At 38.7% G+C, this 22,801-nt stretch overlaps 1 protein-coding gene across 9 annotated transcripts in view; it reads right to left on the bottom strand.

Annotated features, from left to right (window-relative positions):
- col19a1 (collagen type XIX alpha 1 chain) overlaps positions 1–22,104 on the bottom strand; it is a 101,724-nt gene extending 79,620 nt beyond the window's left edge. For 8 of the 9 annotated variants that reach the window (XM_069144864.1, XM_069144869.1, XM_069144866.1 and 5 more), the window contains exons 1-11: positions 22,013–22,104; positions 19,453–19,574; positions 18,656–18,730; positions 18,463–18,562; positions 13,185–13,308; positions 12,806–13,081; positions 12,147–12,227; positions 11,406–11,525; positions 10,621–10,683; positions 5,113–5,157; positions 2,446–2,490 (exon numbers count right to left, since the gene is read on the bottom strand). In XM_069144864.1, the coding sequence (XP_069000965.1) occupies positions 2,446–2,490; positions 5,113–5,157; positions 10,621–10,683; positions 11,406–11,525; positions 12,147–12,227; positions 12,806–13,081; positions 13,185–13,308; positions 18,463–18,562; positions 18,656–18,730; positions 19,453–19,540 (1,017 nt within the window). In that variant the 5' untranslated portion in view covers positions 19,541–19,574; positions 22,013–22,104. The remainder of the gene's footprint in view (positions 1–2,445; positions 2,491–5,112; positions 5,158–10,620; positions 10,684–11,405; positions 11,526–12,146; positions 12,228–12,805; positions 13,082–13,184; positions 13,309–18,462; positions 18,563–18,655; positions 18,731–19,452; positions 19,575–22,012) is intronic. The other variant, XM_069144868.1, reaches the window with a different exon arrangement.
- Positions 22,105–22,801: the final 697 nt, after the last annotated feature.

Genomic DNA, 22,801 nt, shown 5'->3' with positions numbered 1-22,801 from the left:
TTAGCTCGACCAGCTGTCTTTGTGCAAAGCTAGGCTACACACATCCCAGATCCATCCATTATTATCCATAATGGGTATCTGAAATGCCAGACAAACACACCTGCTTGGAGCAATGCTTCATATATATGCTATGCCATTTCTCAACTTTCCTTTGTTTCAAATCACTCAGGGAAGTGGGGCACCATATAATAAATCCCTTGAGGGTGGTGAGCCATGTGAGCTTGACCAAAGAAAGCCCCACTGCCTTGATATGCACAAAGATCAAAAACAAGTCACTTCTCTAGGAAAACATATTTGTGTCCCAGACCCAGACTAAACTGCTGGCAGGATATAAGTAAAAAAAAAAAGAAAAAAAAGAAATAAAAAATGAAAGTTTCCCTTTCCATATTTCTAATCACTGACTGAATACCGATAATAAGACTGAGGAGCTCTTCTGGTTACAAAGTCTCCGACTGAGCACCATTAACGATGCAGCCTGCCACTCACACAGAGAGCAGAGGGGAGCAGGACGTCCTCTCAACACACCCTTCGTCCAAATTAGCCAATGTATAAACTCAGTACAAATCAAACACTTCCTGCTGATGATATTTCCAAAAGCTACTGATCATTAACACAATGTTACACTGACCATAATATGTCATGACAAATATATACGTAGCGAATTAATATTTGTACAGCAGCAGCAGATGAATGTACACATAGCGGATCCCTCATTCCCTGAACAGGCTTGTACTCAATGTGCTCATGTGCAAAATTAGAAAATAACATCAACTGCTGATTTTGCAAAGTTTGGAGTAGCTGTTTATTTGTCTTGTTAAAGGGTTAGAAACTGTCTCAGTGTCTCCACTCTCCTTCCAGTTTAATACGCCGCTGATGTCCAGTCAGCTGGAGCCCGGGCTGAACCAGTGAGAGAAGGAAGAGGAGCTATTCACAACCTCTGTTTCCTCCTGATTACTAAAGCACCAACAGCAATCAGTAAATAATGTACATGGTCTGAGAAATCATGTACATTCAAAGTCTTCAATTACAGTTAATGTCATGTTATGACTACAGATCAGTTCTGGATGCGTATGGAGTTAATGTCCCGTTAGGTGGTCTCACTCTCCTTCAAATTTCTATGTAAATAAACTTGATCATGTCATTCATATGCAAATGTGGACATGAAGTCAAGTGGCTTTTCAAGCTGTCAGCTGCTACTTACCTTGGAACAAAGGGACCCATGCTGGTTGTGGGGAGACAAACTAATGCTTGAGTTTGCAGCCTGCCAATCCTGTCTTTTCTCTTCAACTTTGATTTTACTTGGTTTACAGCTCACCTGCAATTTACTGTTCTGGCTAACGCAGAGAAAAACTGATGGAATTGATAAGAAAGGAGAGCAAGTAAGCAAGAAGTACAGAATCCACCCTGTCTGTATCCTTCCAAGTTTATATATTTACTTGATTATTTCTTTAAAACAGCAGCAACAGTGGCCCACCTGTGTTCATAATTGTCATCAGCAAACGTACCATTAATGAAACATTCATCAGTGCATAATGCATACACACTGCCTTTAATTGTCCTCATGGAGTTTTCTATTATTTAGAGGAGGATTATAGAAAAGTACATTTTCAGAAATGAGTGTGTAGCAGTTTGAAAAGTGATGAAAACCAGCAGAAATTATACAAACAGAAAATAAATTCCACAGGATCATATCAGTAAATATGCTTCTGGCTCAGTATACTTATCCCTGTTTATTTTTGTTTACTTTCTCTCTCTTAGGGCAGAGCTCAGGTCCATCGCCTGCAGGGGGGCTGATTTCTGTGGCAGCTGTTTGTCCACTCGAGGGGGACATGGTGATGAAAAGAAGTCCCTTTATTAAGCCACTTTAAACTGACTATCTGCACAGCTTCCTGTATATTTACTGAGATTGTGCTATTGTGGCCGAACCAATGCTGTGCAGAATGAAAATACCTTCATTTAACTAATACTTTAAAGGAATGGGGACGAATTTGCTTGCGGCTAAAGCAATGTCACTGAGCAGAATTATAATTAATTGTTTCTATGAATTTTAACAAATGATCACTCTGTAGTGCTTCTTATTGTGGTTTATATTTCATACATTAGTTTAATCACTGCAGCCAGATTTTAGAGCATGCAATAAAGTGTGACCTGAAATAACACAGGAAGGGCTTACAGTAATTTGAAAAATGAGTTTAGTCTATTAGTATGCCGGAGCTATGGTAGCATACATATCAATTAATTTCACTGCAGAAGGGCATTGCACTTAGATCTACTTCAGATATGACAGGCACCTGAAACAGCCACACAGAAAACCCCGCTTCGCTCCTAACCCCAGGGCATCACACAAAAAATTAAAAGCCTATAAGAATTGATTCCCTGACGAAACTAGATCTGGCTGATGTGCAATGTATGGAATATATGTCTGCTGGAGATAGTAGTACTTACCTTCTCTCCATCGATTCCCTTTTGCCCTTCTGATCCAAGCTCCCCCTGCAATGACAAGATTGAAAGTTAAAAGGGAAAGAAAAAAGCCTTGAAAAGTTCATACTTGAATCTGTTTTTTGTTTCCCTTTTACAGCTCGAAAGAAAGATTAAGGAGAAAAATGTTTGTTCAGAAAAGCTTTTTCAGTGTTTCATAAATGAACAGATATTAATTATATACCCTAATGAATACATTTATCCACAAATATTTTTACTGGGAGCATTAAAGAGTTGTAGTACTTTCAAGAAAACAATTTATGCAGAAAATGAATGTCGCAAGGACCTCCGAAAGTTAATCACACCACCCTACAGCTGGACTCAGTGCTGCTATGCTATTCATCATGTATTGTTCTTGGGTTAGTGTAGTCACAAGGATGTGTCTGCACTCACAGGTATAACACACTTGCAGTGATGACAAGACATAAAAAAAAAGAAATCCTTTCTAAATGCAACTAACTGCGTTAAAGGGGATGAGAGTATCCAGAAAGTCTTGTACTCCGTGGTGCAAAAACATTTATGACCGAACTCAACTTCAAATTGAGCTTAGGAAGAAACTTGCTCTTAGATCTCACCAATACTGATGCAAGAACATACTTGGAAATGAAATTTAAAAAAACAAACACACAACTCAGGGAACCAGATACCCAATTCTATGCATTATTGTTTACTGCGGAGCTCCCTTTAGCAATTTAGCTTCAGCAAAATCCATGACATTTGTGAGATGATCTGTAGTCATTAAATAAGCTGTTAGAGGCTGATTTCCACAAATAACTCTCTGATCACTGATTCTTCCGGAGCTGCCCAGTCTCTGCTTTCCACACACTCTGCCAGAAATGTGTGCGATGTCTTGGAACTTGTTGGCTCTGTTATTAGAGTGTAATCTATACAGTTTAATGCCCTCAGCTGGCCTGTAAAGCTCAAGCAAACTGCCATATTACAGTGTCCAAGGGCAACCATATCATTACTCTTGTAATATCGACAGCTGCAGGAGATTGTTGTTCTCCCAATGAGGCTACCAGAAGATTCTGAAAAAGTGTGTTGCTCAGCCAAAAGTAGTCTGATCTGTACAAGACACCAAACACAGCAATGATGAGTATATAACTACAAACACAGACTCACACATGCATATTACAGCAAAACCACAGCACAGGTTTTTATAAAATATCTCTGGAACAGAAAAAAAACATTAACTGCTACTGCTCTTGACTTTTCTTGCACAATGTTGTGCAACAAAACAGCTTTTGCTGTCTCCTGAACCTCATCTCAGAGAGTGCAAGTGGAGAGAACTGTGCCATTCAGTGTTATTCTATATTCCACATATGAAGGTTCACAAGGGAATAAGTCACCCCACAGTGAGCTTAACATCTACAGTGGATATAGGTCCCGGATTAAGCCATCTTCCACATCCAGGAATAATCTTATTTACGGTCGATGCATAAACAGCTTCAACAACGATTTGCAGCACAATCGATCCCTTCAACGCAATGAAATTTCAAATGGATATATACCATGGATATCTTTTCTTGCCATGCATTTTCTTTATTTTTCTGAGAGCAGAATCCCAATCCCACGCCCTCGCCTCTGTTTTCACTACATGAAAATACTGCAGGGCACCTATAGAGGCTTTTCAGTAAGTCTTTGTTGCTGATGACCAGATCTGGCCTCTGTTACTGAAGGAGATTAACACAGGCATCAGAGGTACAACACAATCTCTCTGATGACGATATCATAGAGCTAAAAAAGAAAGCAACAAATTGATTCCAGTAAAACATATTCTATTGGAAGAGCATGCAAAATCTGGACATTTTTGCAGGCCTTAAGGTATGCAACAGCAATACTGGATAACAAAACAAGCCCTTAAAGGCACAAACCACAAGCTTATTTTAAAAGGTATATGCATTTCCCTTCCAGTTTAAGGAACCAATTCGACTGCAATATCTGTCCCTCCTGATTCCCACTGTTGGCCTGGGAGAGGAGTATGTAGACAGTCACATGTTTCTTCAAATACGCATAAAGAAATGCAAGTCATTGGTTTTTCAACTAAGAGCATAGACGTAACTGATGTTCACACTCAGATCCCGGTTCTCTCTGCCCAGACAGCCCAAACATCTAGTCAAAGTTGCTAGTGCAGTGACAAGGACATGATCCCTTTCTGGCTTCCCACCACAGACGACTGCCAACTATGTCTGATGGGGCACACGGCCAAAGGCAGAAACATCTCTGCTTGGGACTGAACTTGCGTCTGTAGCAGCGCCATCTACACGGCACCACCCGTCCAGCCACTTGTTGGTTTAATTTGATTTTGATATGGCTTTGTTTTCTGTCTTGCAGTGATGAGGTCAAAACCAAGCAAGCCAGTGATTCAATCCAATAATGTTAGAAAAGCCTGTCAGAGATGGGCAGTGACAGATAAATCCATAAATCAAAAGTGTCACCTGATATTCTTTACGGCCGTAAACTAGGCAGTAAAACGGAAGCATTTTCAACCTAAAACATTTATTTAATTAAAACAAAACATAAAAAGTGATGTATCTAACTCTCCCCATTTCAATCAGAGTTTTATTGTGAATTTGAAGGGCATCGCAACACCTGGGAGTTTGAGGTTTTCGAGTTAGTCAGTGAATGACCTACCTTATGTCCTGTGTTTCCTGCAAGCCCGGCCTCCCCTGTGTCTCCCTGTGACGAACACAACACACAGAACAGTTAGTGAAAGGTCTCTCGTTCACACATTAGTGAATAGTGTTATGAAGGCTTGTCATTTCAACAGCGATCTTGCCCCTACAGCTGTTCCACAAGTTCTTGCTGACACAGTGGCTCAGCAGCTGCAGATCAGGATACTATTTCCCACAACAACTGGAAAGCACAAATCTGAACCTTGTTAAGGATCATTGTATTATTTCACGAATTGTATTATTTGTTTTCAAAAAGTGGACAGGACGGGGTGAGAAAGTCAGAAAAGTTTGATTGTCTTTGGGATAAAATGTTACAGGCAGTAGGGAACAAGACCGAATGGGAAAGGAAGTGAAAGAAAAAGCAACTGTCCACAACATTGTTAAGAAAGAAGGTATACTTTAGATTGTTATTGAACAAATTAAGCCAACACAGAAGTTGCTGCAAGCTAAGAATCCAATTAAACATAATGCTCCTTCATGGTCACATCTTCATTACAAGCTCTGTTTGTTAGAACTCAATAGGCTTGTTCAGCAAGAACACGGAAATGTGGGCTGAGAAGGCATCTCGATACGATGGCTTATAAACCTATTATTCTACCCAATATTTTCGACAACAGGCCCAGTCTAGCTTTTGTAAATACTCAGCACTTGATGTGTAAAAATACACTTCTTTGGGTGAACAATTACACAGTAAGCATTTGTACAGGATGATGGAAACTCAACTGCTGATGAAGGTGCTGTTATCTACTTCATTCATTTCAATTTGTCTTTTCAGCCTCTTGTACAAAACCCTTTTAAGAAAAGCTAATAACATTTTAACCCTAATGAATACAATAGGAACAATGCAAGGTTTTGACAGCTAATCAAAATTCAGTGGCAGTGAAATAATAAACTGTCTCAAATAAAGTTCCTATAATTATTCACTTTGGAGGTAAAATGGGTATAAATTGAATTAAAGGGTACTAATTGAAAAACACAAGCCATGAGGGCAGGAGAGTTGTAAATGGTGCAAAACAAATTAAGGGTATTGTAAAAGGGGAAGAAGTTTTAATTTCACCATTATGCCTCTGTTTTTCTCTGCTGCATGTACATGCAGGAGCTGTAAATCTAGTAATACCAGGGTTTATGTGCAAGGCCATAGAAAATGGATTTCCTTTCAAGTAAGCTGCATTCTTATAACCCACTACTTATCTGTTTAATTTCCTGAGGGATTCTGGATTAATCATAGCAGTTTAATCCCTTTGCACTGCATTAGAATCCTCCATCAAACTCTCACTGTAATGCGGGATAGTACTTTCTGTTGGAGTAACACAGCCAAAGTAATCCCCGCACACTTTCCCAAGAAGCCCTCGGTGTAGGTCACAATGATTGGCCTGCAGTTCTCATTATGGGTGTTTTAAATGCTCTAAATTGCCCAGATGTCTTTGATTAATCTCTACAAAGTCAAGCTAAATTGTTAGTAAGTATACTGTTTTTAATAATATACAGAATGAGAGTCTCATGTTGGTAATTGAAAGTGTCATGAGCTTACCTTGTTACTGTATTTGCTGTGACTTTGTTACCGTCTTTTAATGCATTGTAATGTAAATCTGAAAGAGAGCACCACTGTTTAATAGTCACTGGAACACCCTTGGAAATGTCGGGATCAATATGAATTAAATGTACTTTAACAGAAGTGAGCTGCTACCATAATCTACCTGGCAGATTAATGTGCTACAAGGTCAGAAAGAATAAGAGAAAAGGAACATGCACACATGACTGTGGCGAAGCATGACATTTCTGATATAATGCACAGATGGCTCAAAATATACTACTACTTCTTCTACTCTTTTTCTCTCAGTGGTGACACATGAACATCTGCAAGACGTGGGAAACATTTTCACTCAATGATCATTGACATTTTGTTGTTAACTGCACTTGCTCCAAATTTTGATTCTGTTAGAGTTGCATACTTCTTTATAAAATTTGAGCTCATGTAAGTCAATGGCACACTGCATACACTGTGTGCAGCTCTTCGTGCATTATTAAATCAGGCATACTTAATACAATCTCAAACCAAGATTATTTCTTTCTAGTTAGTTGTTTGTAAAATAAAGTGTGTCATTACCACTATTGCAAATCAGTCAGTCAACCCACGATGACGTCACCCATTGGTTTCTAAACTGCAGTTATGACGCCTCCAGTCTGGCAATTTAGACAGCAGTATTTTGAGTTTGTTTTTTTTTAATCAGAAGTGACCATATTTGGATGAGCTGGGGAGGAGCTCAGGGGTGGATCTGACTGAGAACCCAAGGACACTACGCGTTACTGTGTAAAACGACTGTACCGCAGGCATGACATGCCTCCAAGCACCCCTTTCTTTGAGGCCAAATATTTTAATTATTTATTAAATTATCTTCAGATCTTCAGATGACTTATGGAAAAAAAAAATTTGACTTTGTATTTAATGAGAACATTTTTTTGAATGGGAGTCCATTGGAGTATTTTTTTTTTGAGCCAGCCCCTAGTGGCCATCTGTAGTATTACACTTTAATGCACTTGTGCACTGGCTTCACTTTTCAAACCTGGAGATTACATCCATTTTTATAGACATTCTATGACATCAGTCTATCAAACACGGCAAGTGCAATTTGTGTGGAATCATCCATTCTCCCAATCAGGAACATTAAATTATCTCAAAGCACCCCTGCCCATATATTCTAATGGTTAGAGAAGCACTCAAGCTGCTACGCCTGTAAAAGTATCATTTAAATATCCCTCCTGCTTGAGATTTATTAAGTCAAACTTTCACCTTATATTACACGTGGTATTTTTCCACATTGAAATATCCTTGTGTGCACTTTCAACAACAAATTGGAACAGTATACAAGCCTAAAGGGATGAAGGAGACGAACAGGGGGATTAGGAGGAAAATGAGAATGAGATGAAGACGATGAACCTCTCAAACCACAAGGTCAGAGGAACACACGAGTAAGAGTTGATCTTTAGCTTTGCTGAAATAAAAGGCAAGAATAGAATATAGCATTGTCCATATTGAATTCAGCATGTCAACGTTTCTGCAAATTATGCTGTGATGCCACGACCTCTTTTAAAGGAAGTATGTTTATAGCACTTGTTCACAGCAGATGACATCAGTAACTCAAATCTGTTCACATTAGAGGTGGATGATATCAGCAAACAATGATGTATCATACATATGCATTATACTCGAGTTCAGTTAAGTTCACAATCAAGACTTATCTGCCGTCTGGCAAACAAACCCGAGCGTACTGTTAAAACAAAGTGCAACAGTTGGTCTAATGTCACCATCAAAATAAATAATTACCAGGCATCTGAGTGTTTTTTATGAGCTGACTGGTACTGGAGGGCTCTGTCTTAAATGCGTGCTCCCTGATCATGTTTGTCCTTAACTTCATCGATTAAGTGTTGAAGTCTGTAATAGGATTTGTTATGAATTTTGTTGTTCAGTAAGTAAACAAATGGTTCCAAGTATTGATTTGTTGACGACCTGAAATTAGATTTCAGATGTTAGCAGTGTGAGCCACTGACTCGTAGCCCAAGACGTGGCCTGCTGAAATGATAATAATAAAAACAAAGGAATGGCCTGTGATTCTGAAAACCGTGTTTAAATCATTGTTGGCACACAGATAAACGTTAAGTACTAAGTGTGTCCTGAGAGTTGCCCTTAGGCTTCGGGTCAACCCATTCTGGGGAGCTACACTCTATGGCTATTTGAAAAAGCATAAGACATTGATAACGTGCCACAGTGCCTGCTGTGCATGATACCTTTTTGCCTGGTGCATTCTGAATAAAGTCATATCAATTAACAGCAAGTAATTAATCACCAGCACCAACACACTACAAGAGCACATACACAGACACATTACAGCTTGAGAGCTGATCTCTGCTGGGTCAATTAGGACTCATTAGAGCCCAATTATAACATATCTCCAAATCTAATTAGTACAATCTGTTGTTAAACTCACAGTTTTAATATAATATTTAAAATTATGTGAAGATCTGTGGCTGTTAAAAAAAAAGCCATGTCATCACCTACCAATATAAAATGCTACAAATAATGAATAGCTACACTGCTAAAGGCTGCAAGCATTAGCATGCAAATATATGTCTTTATCAACATTATATACAATATCTCTAGGAACAATGACAGATGCTAATTTTTTTTAAGTGACATTGGAATAATTGCCATGAAACCTGGCAGCTAAATGCAAAACCTTAATTGGTTTCTTAATAATAATAATGTACAAAACTCTGCCATTTATGGTAAATTTTACACTATTAGAAAGAAATGCAATCAAAAATGTCAAGCCAATCTTAAGTATCCAGACCAGCAGCACCTGGTTGGTGCTGTTAACAGGACTGTTAATCACTGAATGCTGCCTGAACTTTAACAACACAAAGTCACAAAAACATCCCAATTACAAATTTCAGAGCTGGGTGCGACAGGTATGAGTGATTTAAGTTCTTATGCTGCTTTTGTGCCTTTCAGGAATGGCTTATGGTCCAGAAACAAAAGTCTAATAGTCATCCTACGTATCTTAATCCCACAGCCACATCATGGTAATTAGGATACTGACCCCAAAAGCCATCTGGTCTTATCAGGCATACGGTACCACCACCTGTTCATCCCTGTGAATTCCATTCACAGTTGATCACAGTTTCCCTTCTCCCCCCTTTTTTTTTTTTTACCTTGTACAGACAGCTAAAATAAGATTTTATTCTCCAAACAATGCAATTTGTCTAGGGGAAAATAACACTTTTTGTCTGGCTATTTGATGGCTGCCTCATATTTTTGTTCTACCTAGTTGCTGAAAATTGTGGGTGTTGTGACACAACACCCACAATTTTCAGTGACTACGCATTTACAATTTACAGTTCCACTTGTATTGAGCTGTCATTGAGACAGGATCCCTCTCTTTTTTTAACCACACCTATTTTCAAGTGATTGGACCAATGTATGATTTCCCAATTCACACTTCAGGGGAGATTTGGGACAAAATTCACCTTATGAAGGTAATGGTGTATAAGTTTGTCTGAAGGACCTTGATTTAAGAATATTAAACTTTGCCAGACACTCAAGCATAGACATTTGCTTGCTGAAAGAATGATGTATTCCTCTTCCTGTAACAATGAAGTATACATATGACCTACAGTGAGTTGCTGTCTTTCTTGACATTTAGACCTTGCAGCTGTTTTTGAAACGCAGCAGCGCTGGCTACAACTAAAACACACAGCAGCAGGTGAGAGGATCAACTGAGAACGAAACTATAGTCATATGCAAAGAAGGGCAAAGCCCAGGGACCCAATGCACTGTGGTGTGGGTGCTGAACATGATGCTGTCCACCTACTCAAGCGTTCACTTCCATTTCACCACCTCATTTTCTCTTAAATAAATGCCAAGAACAACTGTATGCATATTTCAGCATCATAAAAATGTTGCCCATACCATGTCTCCTTTGTCTCCTTTTTGCCCTGGCAGTCCAAATACACCTGGAAGACCAGCTTCTCCCTAAACACACACGATTAGTAGGGTTAGAAAAATTCAGACAAATCTACTGTAGGTCAATGACATAATTCGTTTTCATATTTAAGTAGAAACAAAAACAGTACTCAGCCCAGGAAGTTGGATTTATAAGTAATTTGCAGTACTTTCAGTGCGCAATGAGGATTTAACAATGTAAAATAAAATTTAGAAAACATAATATTTGAGCAAATTTAACGATCTAAAATCTATTTCTAATGATAGTAATTAGCAGTATCTGTGTAATATCAAATTTTGTTTTAATCTAGCACCTCATATTGTTGATTTGACTGTCTCTTTATTGGCAAAATTTTAAAATCATAAAAGTGCTTGGTGTGTAATTGGACATCACCTTGGAGCAGTAACGTCTCCTTTCAAATGGGGTCTGAAGCTTCTGGATCTCAATTTGCATTTCAGTCTAACAATAATATTTACTGCTGAAAGAATACTTTTGTTTTTTCACAAATGTACTGGACAGGACCTATTTACCATCCACTAGAGAATTATAGGCATGTTTAGTAATAGATTATGTCTATACTGCCTTTGGTCGGTTTCCAAGGAAAATACTTTTGGGTATAAATGTCTTTTAACTGGTTGTTTAGTGGCCATAAAGGATTGAGTGCATGTGGTGTCAAATCAGTGCTGGTTCGGTTACAATAGGCATTACACATATTCAATTAGAGGCCCTTGTTGGGTGGAATTGATTGTACCTTTTCAGCTGGACAGTGGCATCTGTCAATTGACTTTGAGGCTGGCTGAGACAGCATCTGGGGGATCTGGGCTGTAACCAGGGGAGGGGAAGTCCCATTAAATGTCTTCGTGGCTCCACACTGGATCAATATAGAAAATGCACCATTTAGACACCCTCGCTTGTTAGGTTTGCTTCAGGGCATAAAAAACCCTCCAGAATCGACTGTTACCTAAGGTAACATGGGGTTTATGTTAATGTCACTTTGCAGGGAAGCTAAGAAAGTTCAAAGCCTACAAAGTGCGATGAGTCCTTCTTAAGGTTGAGACAATTCCCTCAAAGTAACTTTACACTGTGCTTTTGGAGACATGTAATGGTGAGGGGTCAAAGGTCATCTCTCCATTTAGAGTCACTGTAACATTAGCTCGTATTGATTTTATGGTGATGGAAGTTCTCTGTTATTAAGTTTCTATCTGGGGATGCATGTTCTTATGGATGATACAAAAACACTTTCATTGTCTCGTCACACTGCAAAGGTTAAAGTTAGTCAGTGCAGTCTGGTACTGCAATGATGTTGTGACATTACAGTTTTCTGTGCCTGGATTTTTTTTTTTAAGGGAAAATATTATATCATCTTATTTATTTCTTCAGTTGTGAAATATTTTTTTTAAACAGGAACATTTTCACAACTTAGTTACTTATTTCTTTTGTTTACAATAAACAGTAGGTGTTTCTTAAGTGCTGAGACATTAAAGCATTTTACCTTTGGCTCCAGCAGCTCACAGCAATTTTCCATCTCAGCTATGTACGGGTCACAGTAGAAGAGAAATTGTTTCAGTTCAATCTGTTGAAAAGAGCTCATATTAATGGGAAATCACAGCATTATACAATAGTTTCATTATCACAACCTGCTTCTCTTTTGTGAGATACCTGTGGTTCATTGGTTAAGAACTAGGGGTGTGCGATACGGTTTAGCTCACAATAATGTGGGTATAATTTATAATTCCAGCTGTATGTTCCTAAAATTATCAATACAATTAAGTTTCAGTATTTTGTCAAAACTATGGTTATCTCAGAAATATTCTGCAATATTGTGATTTTATCTTTCAGCAATGTCGCCCATCTAAAACAGGTCAAAACTGATCAACACACCACATCTAAACATAAAAATATATTTTAAAAAGCTTCAACTTGCAGCTGTTTCAGAGCAAAACTTGAAACCTATCATTTTTTCTGGTGTACTCACATTTTATGCCATTTATAAGGAGTAAAAATTTAGCTAGTAATTCTAGCAGTTCACTACTAGAGAAAACTCAAAACTGAAGAGTGGCAAAACTACTGCACCAAAATCTGGTAATTCCTTAGATGACATATGTAGCTCAAAACAAAAATATGTTACGACAAAATTAGCACGGGACATACATCTACAGGCCGTCCATCCTCCACTCTTGTAGTGATGAGTGTGCGCCCACTGGGGTCAACGTTGTCCCTCTCGTCAGTTAGTCTCCTTTCGATTAGCTTGCAGTCCATGTAAATGGAGACTATGGTGCTCTGTACAGAAATGCTCAGCTTGTGCCACTGGCGATCAAACAGGGCATGTAGATCCCGGCTCTTAAATATGTAGCGCAGGGTGTTTTTCGGCAGGCCCTTGGCAGAAAACTCCACCAACTTCTTACCTCCATCAACCACAACCGATACCTGAGGAGGAAAGAAGAGTTTAAAAACAGGATTCTCGCCATAAAGACACATCAATCGTATCATATTCCTGTAGATACTGAAACTACTGCTTAGTGGGGCCCACCTGGCTGCCTCCTGATTCGTCGAATATCTGCCAAAGATACCAGCGGTCCTTTTTTGTAGTTCTTCTTACTCGTAAGATGGAGACAAGGGAGTACTCACTTGAAAGCCCGTTTGGAAATATGAGTCTAAAAAGAAACATAACACAATTAAGTTCTCACAAAGTGTCAATATTAAATCTGTCATTAAAATATTCAAAAAATTGGAGATAATATTGTGGAGTGTCATTTCTCCACATTGAATGTAAACTTGTTTAAAGCTTTCAGTGGCTGAATAATGAAGCAGCCAATCACCGTCAGCAATCAATAAAACATTTTAGCATCCTCTTACTGCAGAGACATTCACATAAATAAACATGACAAACTTGATTCCAGTTAGCTTGATGAATTTTATACAGGCTTCCCTGTCATTCAGATAATGAAAGCATATGGACATTGATCCAAAGTCACAGAAGCCAATCTTTTACCTCACTGAGATACCGTGTGCTACAGTTATCGGGTTATAGATGCCTAGTGCAATGCAGCTATAGGTTTATGTCTTATGACCTCGGCTGCTCTGTAAAGTCCAATAACACCACTGAAAATGTGTTCCAGCAGCAGCAAAATATGCAGGGAAAATAGGGAACATATAGGACAAATAATATCATATTTCTCTCAAATGAATTACATCTTCTGCACTGACTCAATCCACAACCCAACTCCCTTCCCAATTCTATACATTACATTAAAAAAAAGAAAAAAATACAGCAAAACATTGTATCCTTCAAAATACTATCACCTTGGCCCTAACTCCAGACTCAAATTAACAACCAAAAGTGGAAAAGCATAAACATAATAAATCAAGATCAGCAAAAATAATAAGAATGCAATGATAAGGTCATTGAGAAGGCAGAGCATAGCCTGGGGGGTGGAAGACAGAGAGTTTCCGCAGACAGGTTGGAAATTAGTTTTCACTCCAATATATCATCTCCTATTCTCTCAGAGCTTCATACCCTCTTCCATTGTGTCCCTCGAATTCTTTGAGATTTTGTTGTAAACGGTACATGACTAAAATGATAAATACACTAAGTTAAAGCACCCCAAAAAAATCAAATGCTTCTCGGAGAGGCCAAGGACTGGGAAGGACTTTTTTTTTCTGGCCCAACGGCTAAATGACCATTTCAGCTCCAATTCAATATCAAAAGTGGCATGGCAATGTATAAAAATGATAATTTTTAAATAAATTCAGCATAGAATATTTCCCAGCTGCCCATACTGTGCCTGTTTGTACTAAATGTATTGCACATTACATAAAGAGGCAATGAATAAAATACAAGAGAGAGAGAACTCTGCAAGCTTATGCATCAAACTTTAACTTATGGAACATAATAAATTCAAGCAGGTTTAATAAAATAGAGATATGCTGCAGATTATACTACAGGGCTGTTTTCTTTTAGGGCCCTGGAGTTCACACCCTTCTATATAAAGTCCCCAACTAGGCCTACTCTTATTTCAAAACACAGTCTGTCTACAGTGCGTCAAACTTGATCTCCTCAGGCCCAGAGGATTAAAGTTCTTGACCTCGTGTTGACTGCCCTCTGTGGCTAAATGGCTAAACCTGCAGCTCAGTGTCGGCTTGTTTGAACACTGTTTGTCAGATTCTCTGGAAAAAAAAATACTACTCTGCATGTTTAAGTAGGTGATAATGGGTGAATGAAAAGGATCTGCATTAATTTCCCCTGCTCCTCTGCTACATTGCCAAAACAAAATTTACAGTGTGTGCTTCTGCCAACTCTGTCTCTTAGAAGTCCCATTTAAATATAACTAATTTGCATTGGCAAATGTGCTTTGGAAGAAATGTAAATGCTTCCTGAATTGCATTCATGGGTAAAGTTTTGTTTGAATGCAAGTCATGTGATGATTGTGTACTATACTATGGGGTTGGCTTCTGCAGTGTAAAGAAGTGGGGCTGGTTCCAAGCCAAATTAGTAAACTGAGTAGTACAGCAGTATAGAAGAGAAGTAATTCCATTTTCATAAGGAAAGACCATGTGCTTTCTGGAAACTATCACCACTCCTGGGACCTGCCGTTGACCGCACATTTTGCTTGGCTGACACCAGCTCTTGTATAATCAGAGAAAATGGTTTGACAGGATATCATATCAACACTACCGGTCTGGTAGACAATCTCACGGAAGCGACTTTAGTGTCCTGGCTTGTAAGAAATAGTATCCAGGGAGGATTCTTTAAAATGACTCGGAGGACTCAAATTACCGTAGTTGAAACAATCAAACTTCAAATGCTAACCTTGTTGGTTCACTGACAATTCAATCCTCCAGCAGATCAAAGTAGGCTCAACCATTTCAGTTTATACGCTAAATGCATCATTCATGACAGCAAAGACTATATCTCAGCACGAGTCCACTTTTTTATTTAAAAGTAAAGGAAATGCAGTGTTTCCCAACATGATAGAAGACTGCCAGTTATTAAGCAAAATCAATCGCATACCTATGATCAGGAAGAAAGAGGTTACATCAGTGAAGAGTCTTTATACAACTGAGTGTGCATGTGTGGAGCTGAGATATGTAAGACTCTATGTTGCTGTCACTACAGTGTAAATAAGTGTTCTTCTGCTGCACACACACACACCTGATGGAGAGCACCAGGAGATGCTTAGCAACAGGAACAAGCCACCGAGAGCAGACAAACAGTTTCATAAATGTATGATTTGCCACCATGACTACATGAAATTACAAATTATGGCATTATAGCATTGTTTTATCAAAAGGTTCAATTCTTCACATTTCTTGGATGCGGGGTTGGCAGCAAGTAAAGGCTAGTTCAAGCATAGACAAGCATTTCTAAACTGCATTTTCCAGGGACAGTTTAGATGCTTATAATTTATGAAGTCAGCTACTCTGTATTGACTACAGAAGCATAATGACTACTTCACTGATACGACAGTTTCAAACCACTGAAACCACAGATTGATGAACAAACACAAATGCTGGTGATTTGATACACTATATCGCAGTCTCAACACAGCACAAACAACATTTTAATACTTTGTGGTCACATTCAAAAGAAGTGGCAATTCAGCCCTCATTTTAAAAATGAGAAATGACTATCATATAAAATAGAAAATGATTCGAAAAATAAGTTATGTCCTCACACTGGCAGTTTATTGTGATTCATCTTTGTCTTTAAGACTAGAAAAAAAAACAGGGTGGTGCACAAAAAAACACAAATAAGTGTAAAGATCCATAGGGCTGAGCAATGAGGACAAAATCTAATCTAGAGCAATATTTTGACCAAACACCTCGATGTTGACAATGTGATGGTATAGTACGGATTACTATTAGTGCTTTCACAAAAATATTTATATAATGAGATCTTTGATAATCAGCACAATAGTGGATATAATAAATCAGGTCGGTAAAGGTAGATCAGTCTGGTAAGTTCAGAAAGTTACATCACTTTACTGTAATGCAGCATGTAAAACCTGAAAAAGACAACACTTACATCCCACCAATGATATTGATGATATCAAAATTATAAGATGATATTAACTCTCATAACATAACAGATATATTGCCCAGCCCTAATGAGGCTATAATGGTGATGTGATCTCTATCTTTTTAATTGTTTTGCCTCGCTAAATGCACTGCAGTGTGGCTGCCTGTTACCTAACTACAGATAGCAGAATGAAGCACTCTTCCTTTGCCAAACATTTGGAGAACGTAGTACCTATAAATGTTACATGAATCAGAAGTGAATGTGAGATGTAAAGGGAGCAAGGTCAAATATCTATATGCTTCTAAAGACAAAAAGAAACTGCACCGCTGTACTTTTATACTGTAAGGATGAATACATGTTGCATTTTGTGAGGCAATGTATTACCTCACACAAATGTTGCATGTGTGCGAGCTGTGATCTGTGCACCGTAATGTGCATCGTGCCAAGGAAGCGGCAGGACGTCAGCCAGATTGAGAGAATCAAGCATCTATCGCTGCATATCCTGAGAGTAAATTGAGCAATGTTTTAGTGGTTATGGCAGGGGCAGAGGGGCCTCCTGTTTCGTGCAATTGCCCTGGCTTTGCCTCCCCCAGCTGACATGCAGTATCACCTGTCAAAGTACTTAGATAATTGGATATGAGCGGGAACGCAGTCTTGCCACTATAACCGATGACACTGTCAGCAGCGTCACTGAGAACCAGCATCCTCTTGCACTATGGGCCCGGACTAAGTGAAGGGCTGCAGTAAATGTATTTTCAGCTGGCTGACTGAACGGGGAAGCAGATCACAAATCACCTGGCTCAAAGATTCTTTCACCTACACCGAGAGAGCGAGAGGGGCAGTAAATGTTTTACAGTTGCACGCCATGTAAAAATACTAAAAATATCCTCCCCGCCTCGAAGAATGACAAAGTGTTCTCTTTCACTGTTACGACCTAAGGACACACACAACATTTTTTTTTTTAAATTTTGGACCAACCGTTACAGGTTCATACATGCCGCTGGTCTTTTGTGATATAACTGATGGGACTAAATGTAAAAGTGCAATAGGCCTTCATAAATATTAAATCATATCGAATGACCATTATCATTGTATTAGTATCAGCGAGGTGAAGTCACAGCACGGCCCTGCCGGTTGACCAGGGAATAAAGGTCTTCCATAAATGGCACCTCCGTGTGTCATTTATGTAGTTATTTTAATATTCCTGTCTTATTATACGTGCTCAGAGTTTTTTTTTCCCCTTCCATTTATGTCCCACTTTTAGCCCTTAGGAGATTTCAAGAATAAATGCAATATATATTAATTCTGTTCAAATTATTCCCTGTCTACCAGCTCACCTCACTGCTTGCCCTTATTAGCCAAGGCAAATGGAACTATTGCTCTGAGCAGGGTAGATGTGGGTTGCCTCAGTTGAACCCTTTCAGGAGATTTAGTTATGGCTATACTGTACTTCTCTGAAAGAACTGGCAGGTGTGACAGAAAGCAAGCTTAAATCCTCATCATGATCGGCACAACAAAGATCTATGATAGCGGTAATAATTTAGCTACTTTTACAGTGTTGTATAGTCATGCAATATTTGAGTTGTAAGAAATAACCAGCACTTCGTATGTCGAACCTGAAAATGAGGGAGCGAATTGGCAATAGCCTGCGTGTTTAATGCTGATCAGAGTCTTGGCCACACATAAATGACTACTTCTTATAGCATGCTTGCACTGTGCGGTGTCGTCATATTCTAACAAACAAGAACAACCCAAGTACTGCAGAACATAATGCACACACACTACTTACTCTGTTGGCTTAATAAGTGGACTGCTTCCCAATCGAAACGACGGCAGGTCATCTGTGATCGTTCCCTTTCGGAGAAGAAACTTTTCTGTGAGATCAAATCCTGTGAACAGGATGACAAATGTGTTACTAGATTTAAACAAGTCGATGAAGACTTGCGTACGGTACAAAGCCAGCTTGTTCGTGCAATACATACCTGTAATTTCCAGGGGACGATCCAAAACATCTGAAAACCTGTGATCCTCTACACTCAGTGGAGGACATGAGCCATCTGGGGGGAAAGCATCCAAGAAGTTGTTGTTGTTTATGCTGATGTTCATTTGTATTTTGAACCAGGTTTGACAAGCAAAAGACAGTGATCAATTGAATCATGAAGTAATTTCAACCGTGCATTTACTTTTTTTTTTTTAAAGCAAAACTTCTTTAGGACAAATGCACATCAGAGAAGAAAATCAATTCATTTTTTTTCCCATTAATCTTCAAAACTTTCTTTTAAACTTTAGTGAATTGAAAGTGACAAGACTCTGAAATGTAATTAATACAAAAGCCTGGATCAGCTTGACCAAAAAAATAAGACCAACTTTATGAATTCTGATACTGAACTGTGTCACACAAAGTAATGTCACTGCAAAAGGTGCTCTGCCATTGTAAATAAATTATGATCCAAAAATCTATGGATGTTAATAAACATTATTCTAATCTTAAATAGTATGGACATACTATTCCCTACACATGGATTTAAGGTTTTAATACAGGATTATTTGAAGAAGAACAAAGGCCTTTTAATCATACAAGATTTAACATTCTTCGGTCTTTCCGTTCTTTACCTCAGCATTCATTGAAGATAATTCATTTTATAAACTCGTCTGCTTTATGTTAACAAGACAAAGATCACCGCTGCCACTTTTAGGCTTAAACATTAACATCAATAATATTTTATACGTGGGGATATGTCCCTGCAGACAAAACAAGGAGGACAACAAACTTGCATACCTGTTCGCTCGCTCACCACCATCCCAAAAGTACCATGAATGGAGTTCACAGTCCAAATGAAAGCAGTCCATCTTAGCAAGTAAATCATGGCTTTGATGCTGAAAAGCGGTTCACTTGAAAATCTGCATGCAAACAGAACCAAGGTTTGATTTTAAATTCAATTTGCCAAAAAATGCTTAACAGACATGAACAGTAGACATAAACAAACAACACGTCTCAACTGACCAATTTCTAATATTGAAACAATTTAGTGTGTTTGTGATGGGGTAGGACATTTATGGCAGGTAAAACTTTAGGTTTCCCAAATTTGAACGTGGCAGAAACCATTTATGAGTCATCTATCGTCTTCAAATCACATCTGTTCATTTTAATTATATAACAAACTATGCAAGTTGTATTTCCGTGAAATTTGAATTTGAATTCATGTCTGATTCTCCTGTTTTACACCCAACTCTCTTGTCTCTCTCACACGTCCCCAAAGCCTTGTTGTGTACAGACTCACTCAACATGGAGTATGCACTTGTGAGTCCTTCATTCATTAGTTCTCATTAACGTCTCTCATACAGTGATGAATGCAGATGTCTACAATGCAGCAAAGTCATCCTGAGCTGTGTATATGTACAACTTTTGGTTGTTAAGTTGTGAGCAAAGCTGGTTCCGTTTGTGATTCATAATTTCTGAAACTCTGCCAAAATTATTTAAAATTTTCCAAATTCACTGAAGAGTGTACACGACACAGTCATTCTAGAAGAGGTTCAAGGTGTGATTGTTGGCTCCTTGTGTATTGTTTTGTCTGGTTTTAGTCTTAATGCCAAAGCCTTGATCTTTGTTTCTGTAGCACTCCATTAACACTGTTGTGTTTTGATCTGTAAACTGTCTGCAGAGTCTTGGTCAAGGATGTCACACGCAAGGCTCAAACCTGGAAACCTCCGGTTACAAGTAAGTCTCTTGAACCACTCGACGGTGCTGCCAAATCAAATCCTCTGCATTACTCTCATGCCATTACAAGGGCGGCACACATTTTTAGGGCATAGTCATCCTCGACGGTGAGAGTCTGCTCCAACGTACAGTCGATAAAGTGGATTATTCCAGCTCAAACGAAACACTCTCAGGAACTTCTATACGGGTTTGCCAACAAAACTCGGCAGAATAATGACGACAAGTGAAAAAGTAAAACATAATTCCAGATGGGTTTTTTCAAGGACTTTCAAACAGAAAAAAAGAAACTAAATAAAGCCAACGAGCTACACACATACTTAAATAGGAGAATACAGAAAATAAATTTGTTTCTGTGATTATTCCCTTGCAATAACACATTAGAGCTGTTTCTCAGTCCTACAGAAAAATAGTGCCAAATCATACTTCATAAACTGTTTTATCACCTGTAATAGTTTTGTAACAACACAGCTGTAATCCCACAGCAAAGCATATAATCCCTCTTTTCTGGTGCACAGTGATCGATTTCCACCAGGGACGAAACGGCTGAAAACATTGACCTCCAAAGAAACTAATACAGCCACAACACATTCAATTAATTTATATGAACAGTGTCACAAAGTATGACCAACAACAATTTACTTTCACGATACTTTCCCTCTTTAACTGCCGCTGTTTTAACCAAATGCATTTTGCCCCAGTGATTAATTCATCCTTGAAGCCTTTTCCCCGTGGATCATAAAAGTTTTGTATGCAGGCCCTCATGTTGGTATCATGGCGCTTCGAGGTAAAGTGACCATGACACTTACAACCACCACCCTGCATGTGGTCGTAGACAAGTAGCACTACAGAGGTATCATATTCCCTGTCTGCGTGAAGGTGTAATATCATTCCCGTCATTTCTGCAAATGCAAGCAATCCACGCAGCCCCACGGTCACAGTTATTCTTCGTCTTTACGAGGCAGATTATTGTTGATTCTGGAGTTTAATTTGCTACTTTGAACCGCATGTTTTTACCTTGTGTGGTACACAACGCTGCTGGACCATCTGCTGTATCGATTTAAAAAAAAAAAAAAAAATACACTGGCAGTGGAGGCTATTATCACATTTCTCACAGCTTGGGAAAGAAGCACACACAAGGCTAAAACCTTGGGTACTTAAGTTCCTCTAAACCTCTCCATCATTCATTCAGCCACTTTCGGTCAATAACTCAGTGCAACACTGCAAATATTCAAAGAAGCGTGTTTCTCTGCTCGACCGCTGATTGGCTGGGTGGTTTTATTTTTTAATAATTACGGCGTGTAGAGGGTCGTTTTCTTTCGGTGTCCGCTACATGTCTCACTTTGCTGCTTAACTAGGGATGCAATACGGTACACGTGTACTGCTGCACGGCGTTTCATAAATCACAAATAACCTGTTCACAAGGCGTGCGCGTCCCGCTGAGACGGCAACTTAGCCATGTGTAAAAAAAATAAATAAATCACTTTATTGCGGAGCGCCAAATGGTGAAAAACGTGCCCGCTGTAAGGGGATTTTTCGACAGGTTAAGACGCTGATTTCAAATTTTTTTTTTTTATTATTATTATTATTTACTGTGAAATGAATTTGATCTCCAAGTACTTACAGTTGCTGATAAAGTTTCCTCTAAGGCAAAAACAAACAAAAAAACAGCGAGAAAAGCATAATCCATGTGTGATTACGATCAGTCCGATTCCGGATTCCAGGACTTGGAAATAAAAGTCACAGTGGGATCGCCTGCTCGATCGCGGTCCTTATTAGTTGCACCGAGTGGCCCTCCCACTCTGTCATTATTACTGAGAAGCACTGACAGAGACTTCAGCAAACAAGAACAACACATGCTGAAAGCTTTCATATTAGCGAAAATAAATGCCCCACGGCAGTTCAGACAAACTCTAATAACAGAGCCAGGTGCTGGAATTAAACATCGTTTGATGTATTGTGATTTTTATCCCATTTACTGCATAAAGGCCAAAATGATGAGGATTTGCTTGCCTTTTCAAGTGTGTAATTAGCAGTGCAAACTGTTCTCACGTCAAGCTTAAAAGTATATATTGGCTGAAAAGCCTTTTCAAAAAGTGTTAATATTCATCTTGATCCAAGTCCTGCCTGTCTGTTCATCACATAATGCCATACAGAAAATGAATAACACTCTTTTATAAGCAGAGTCTGCCATAGATGATCAAAATGAAATGACAGCTTTTCGTTTTAAAGGCAGTCCCGGTGCTACAGTGAAATACTCAATCCACATACATACAAGATGGAAATGCCATGTTGCAATACTACACTACTATATGGGAGTCAACAACTTCAACATGCACTACTGTTGTGCTGAGTTTCCAATGCAGGTTCATTAAAAAAAAAAAAAAAAAAAAAAAGTACTTATGTGTTCTGG

The sequence above is a fragment of the Embiotoca jacksoni genome, unplaced genomic scaffold (assembly GCF_022577435.1).
Source record: "Embiotoca jacksoni isolate LCO1_2020_lvr unplaced genomic scaffold, fEmbJac1.0.p SCAF_12, whole genome shotgun sequence".
Lineage (NCBI taxonomy): Eukaryota > Metazoa > Chordata > Actinopteri > Embiotocidae > Embiotoca > Embiotoca jacksoni.
The sequence above is the reverse complement of the archived record's forward strand: the minus strand, read 5'-3'. Positions and strand labels throughout refer to the sequence as shown.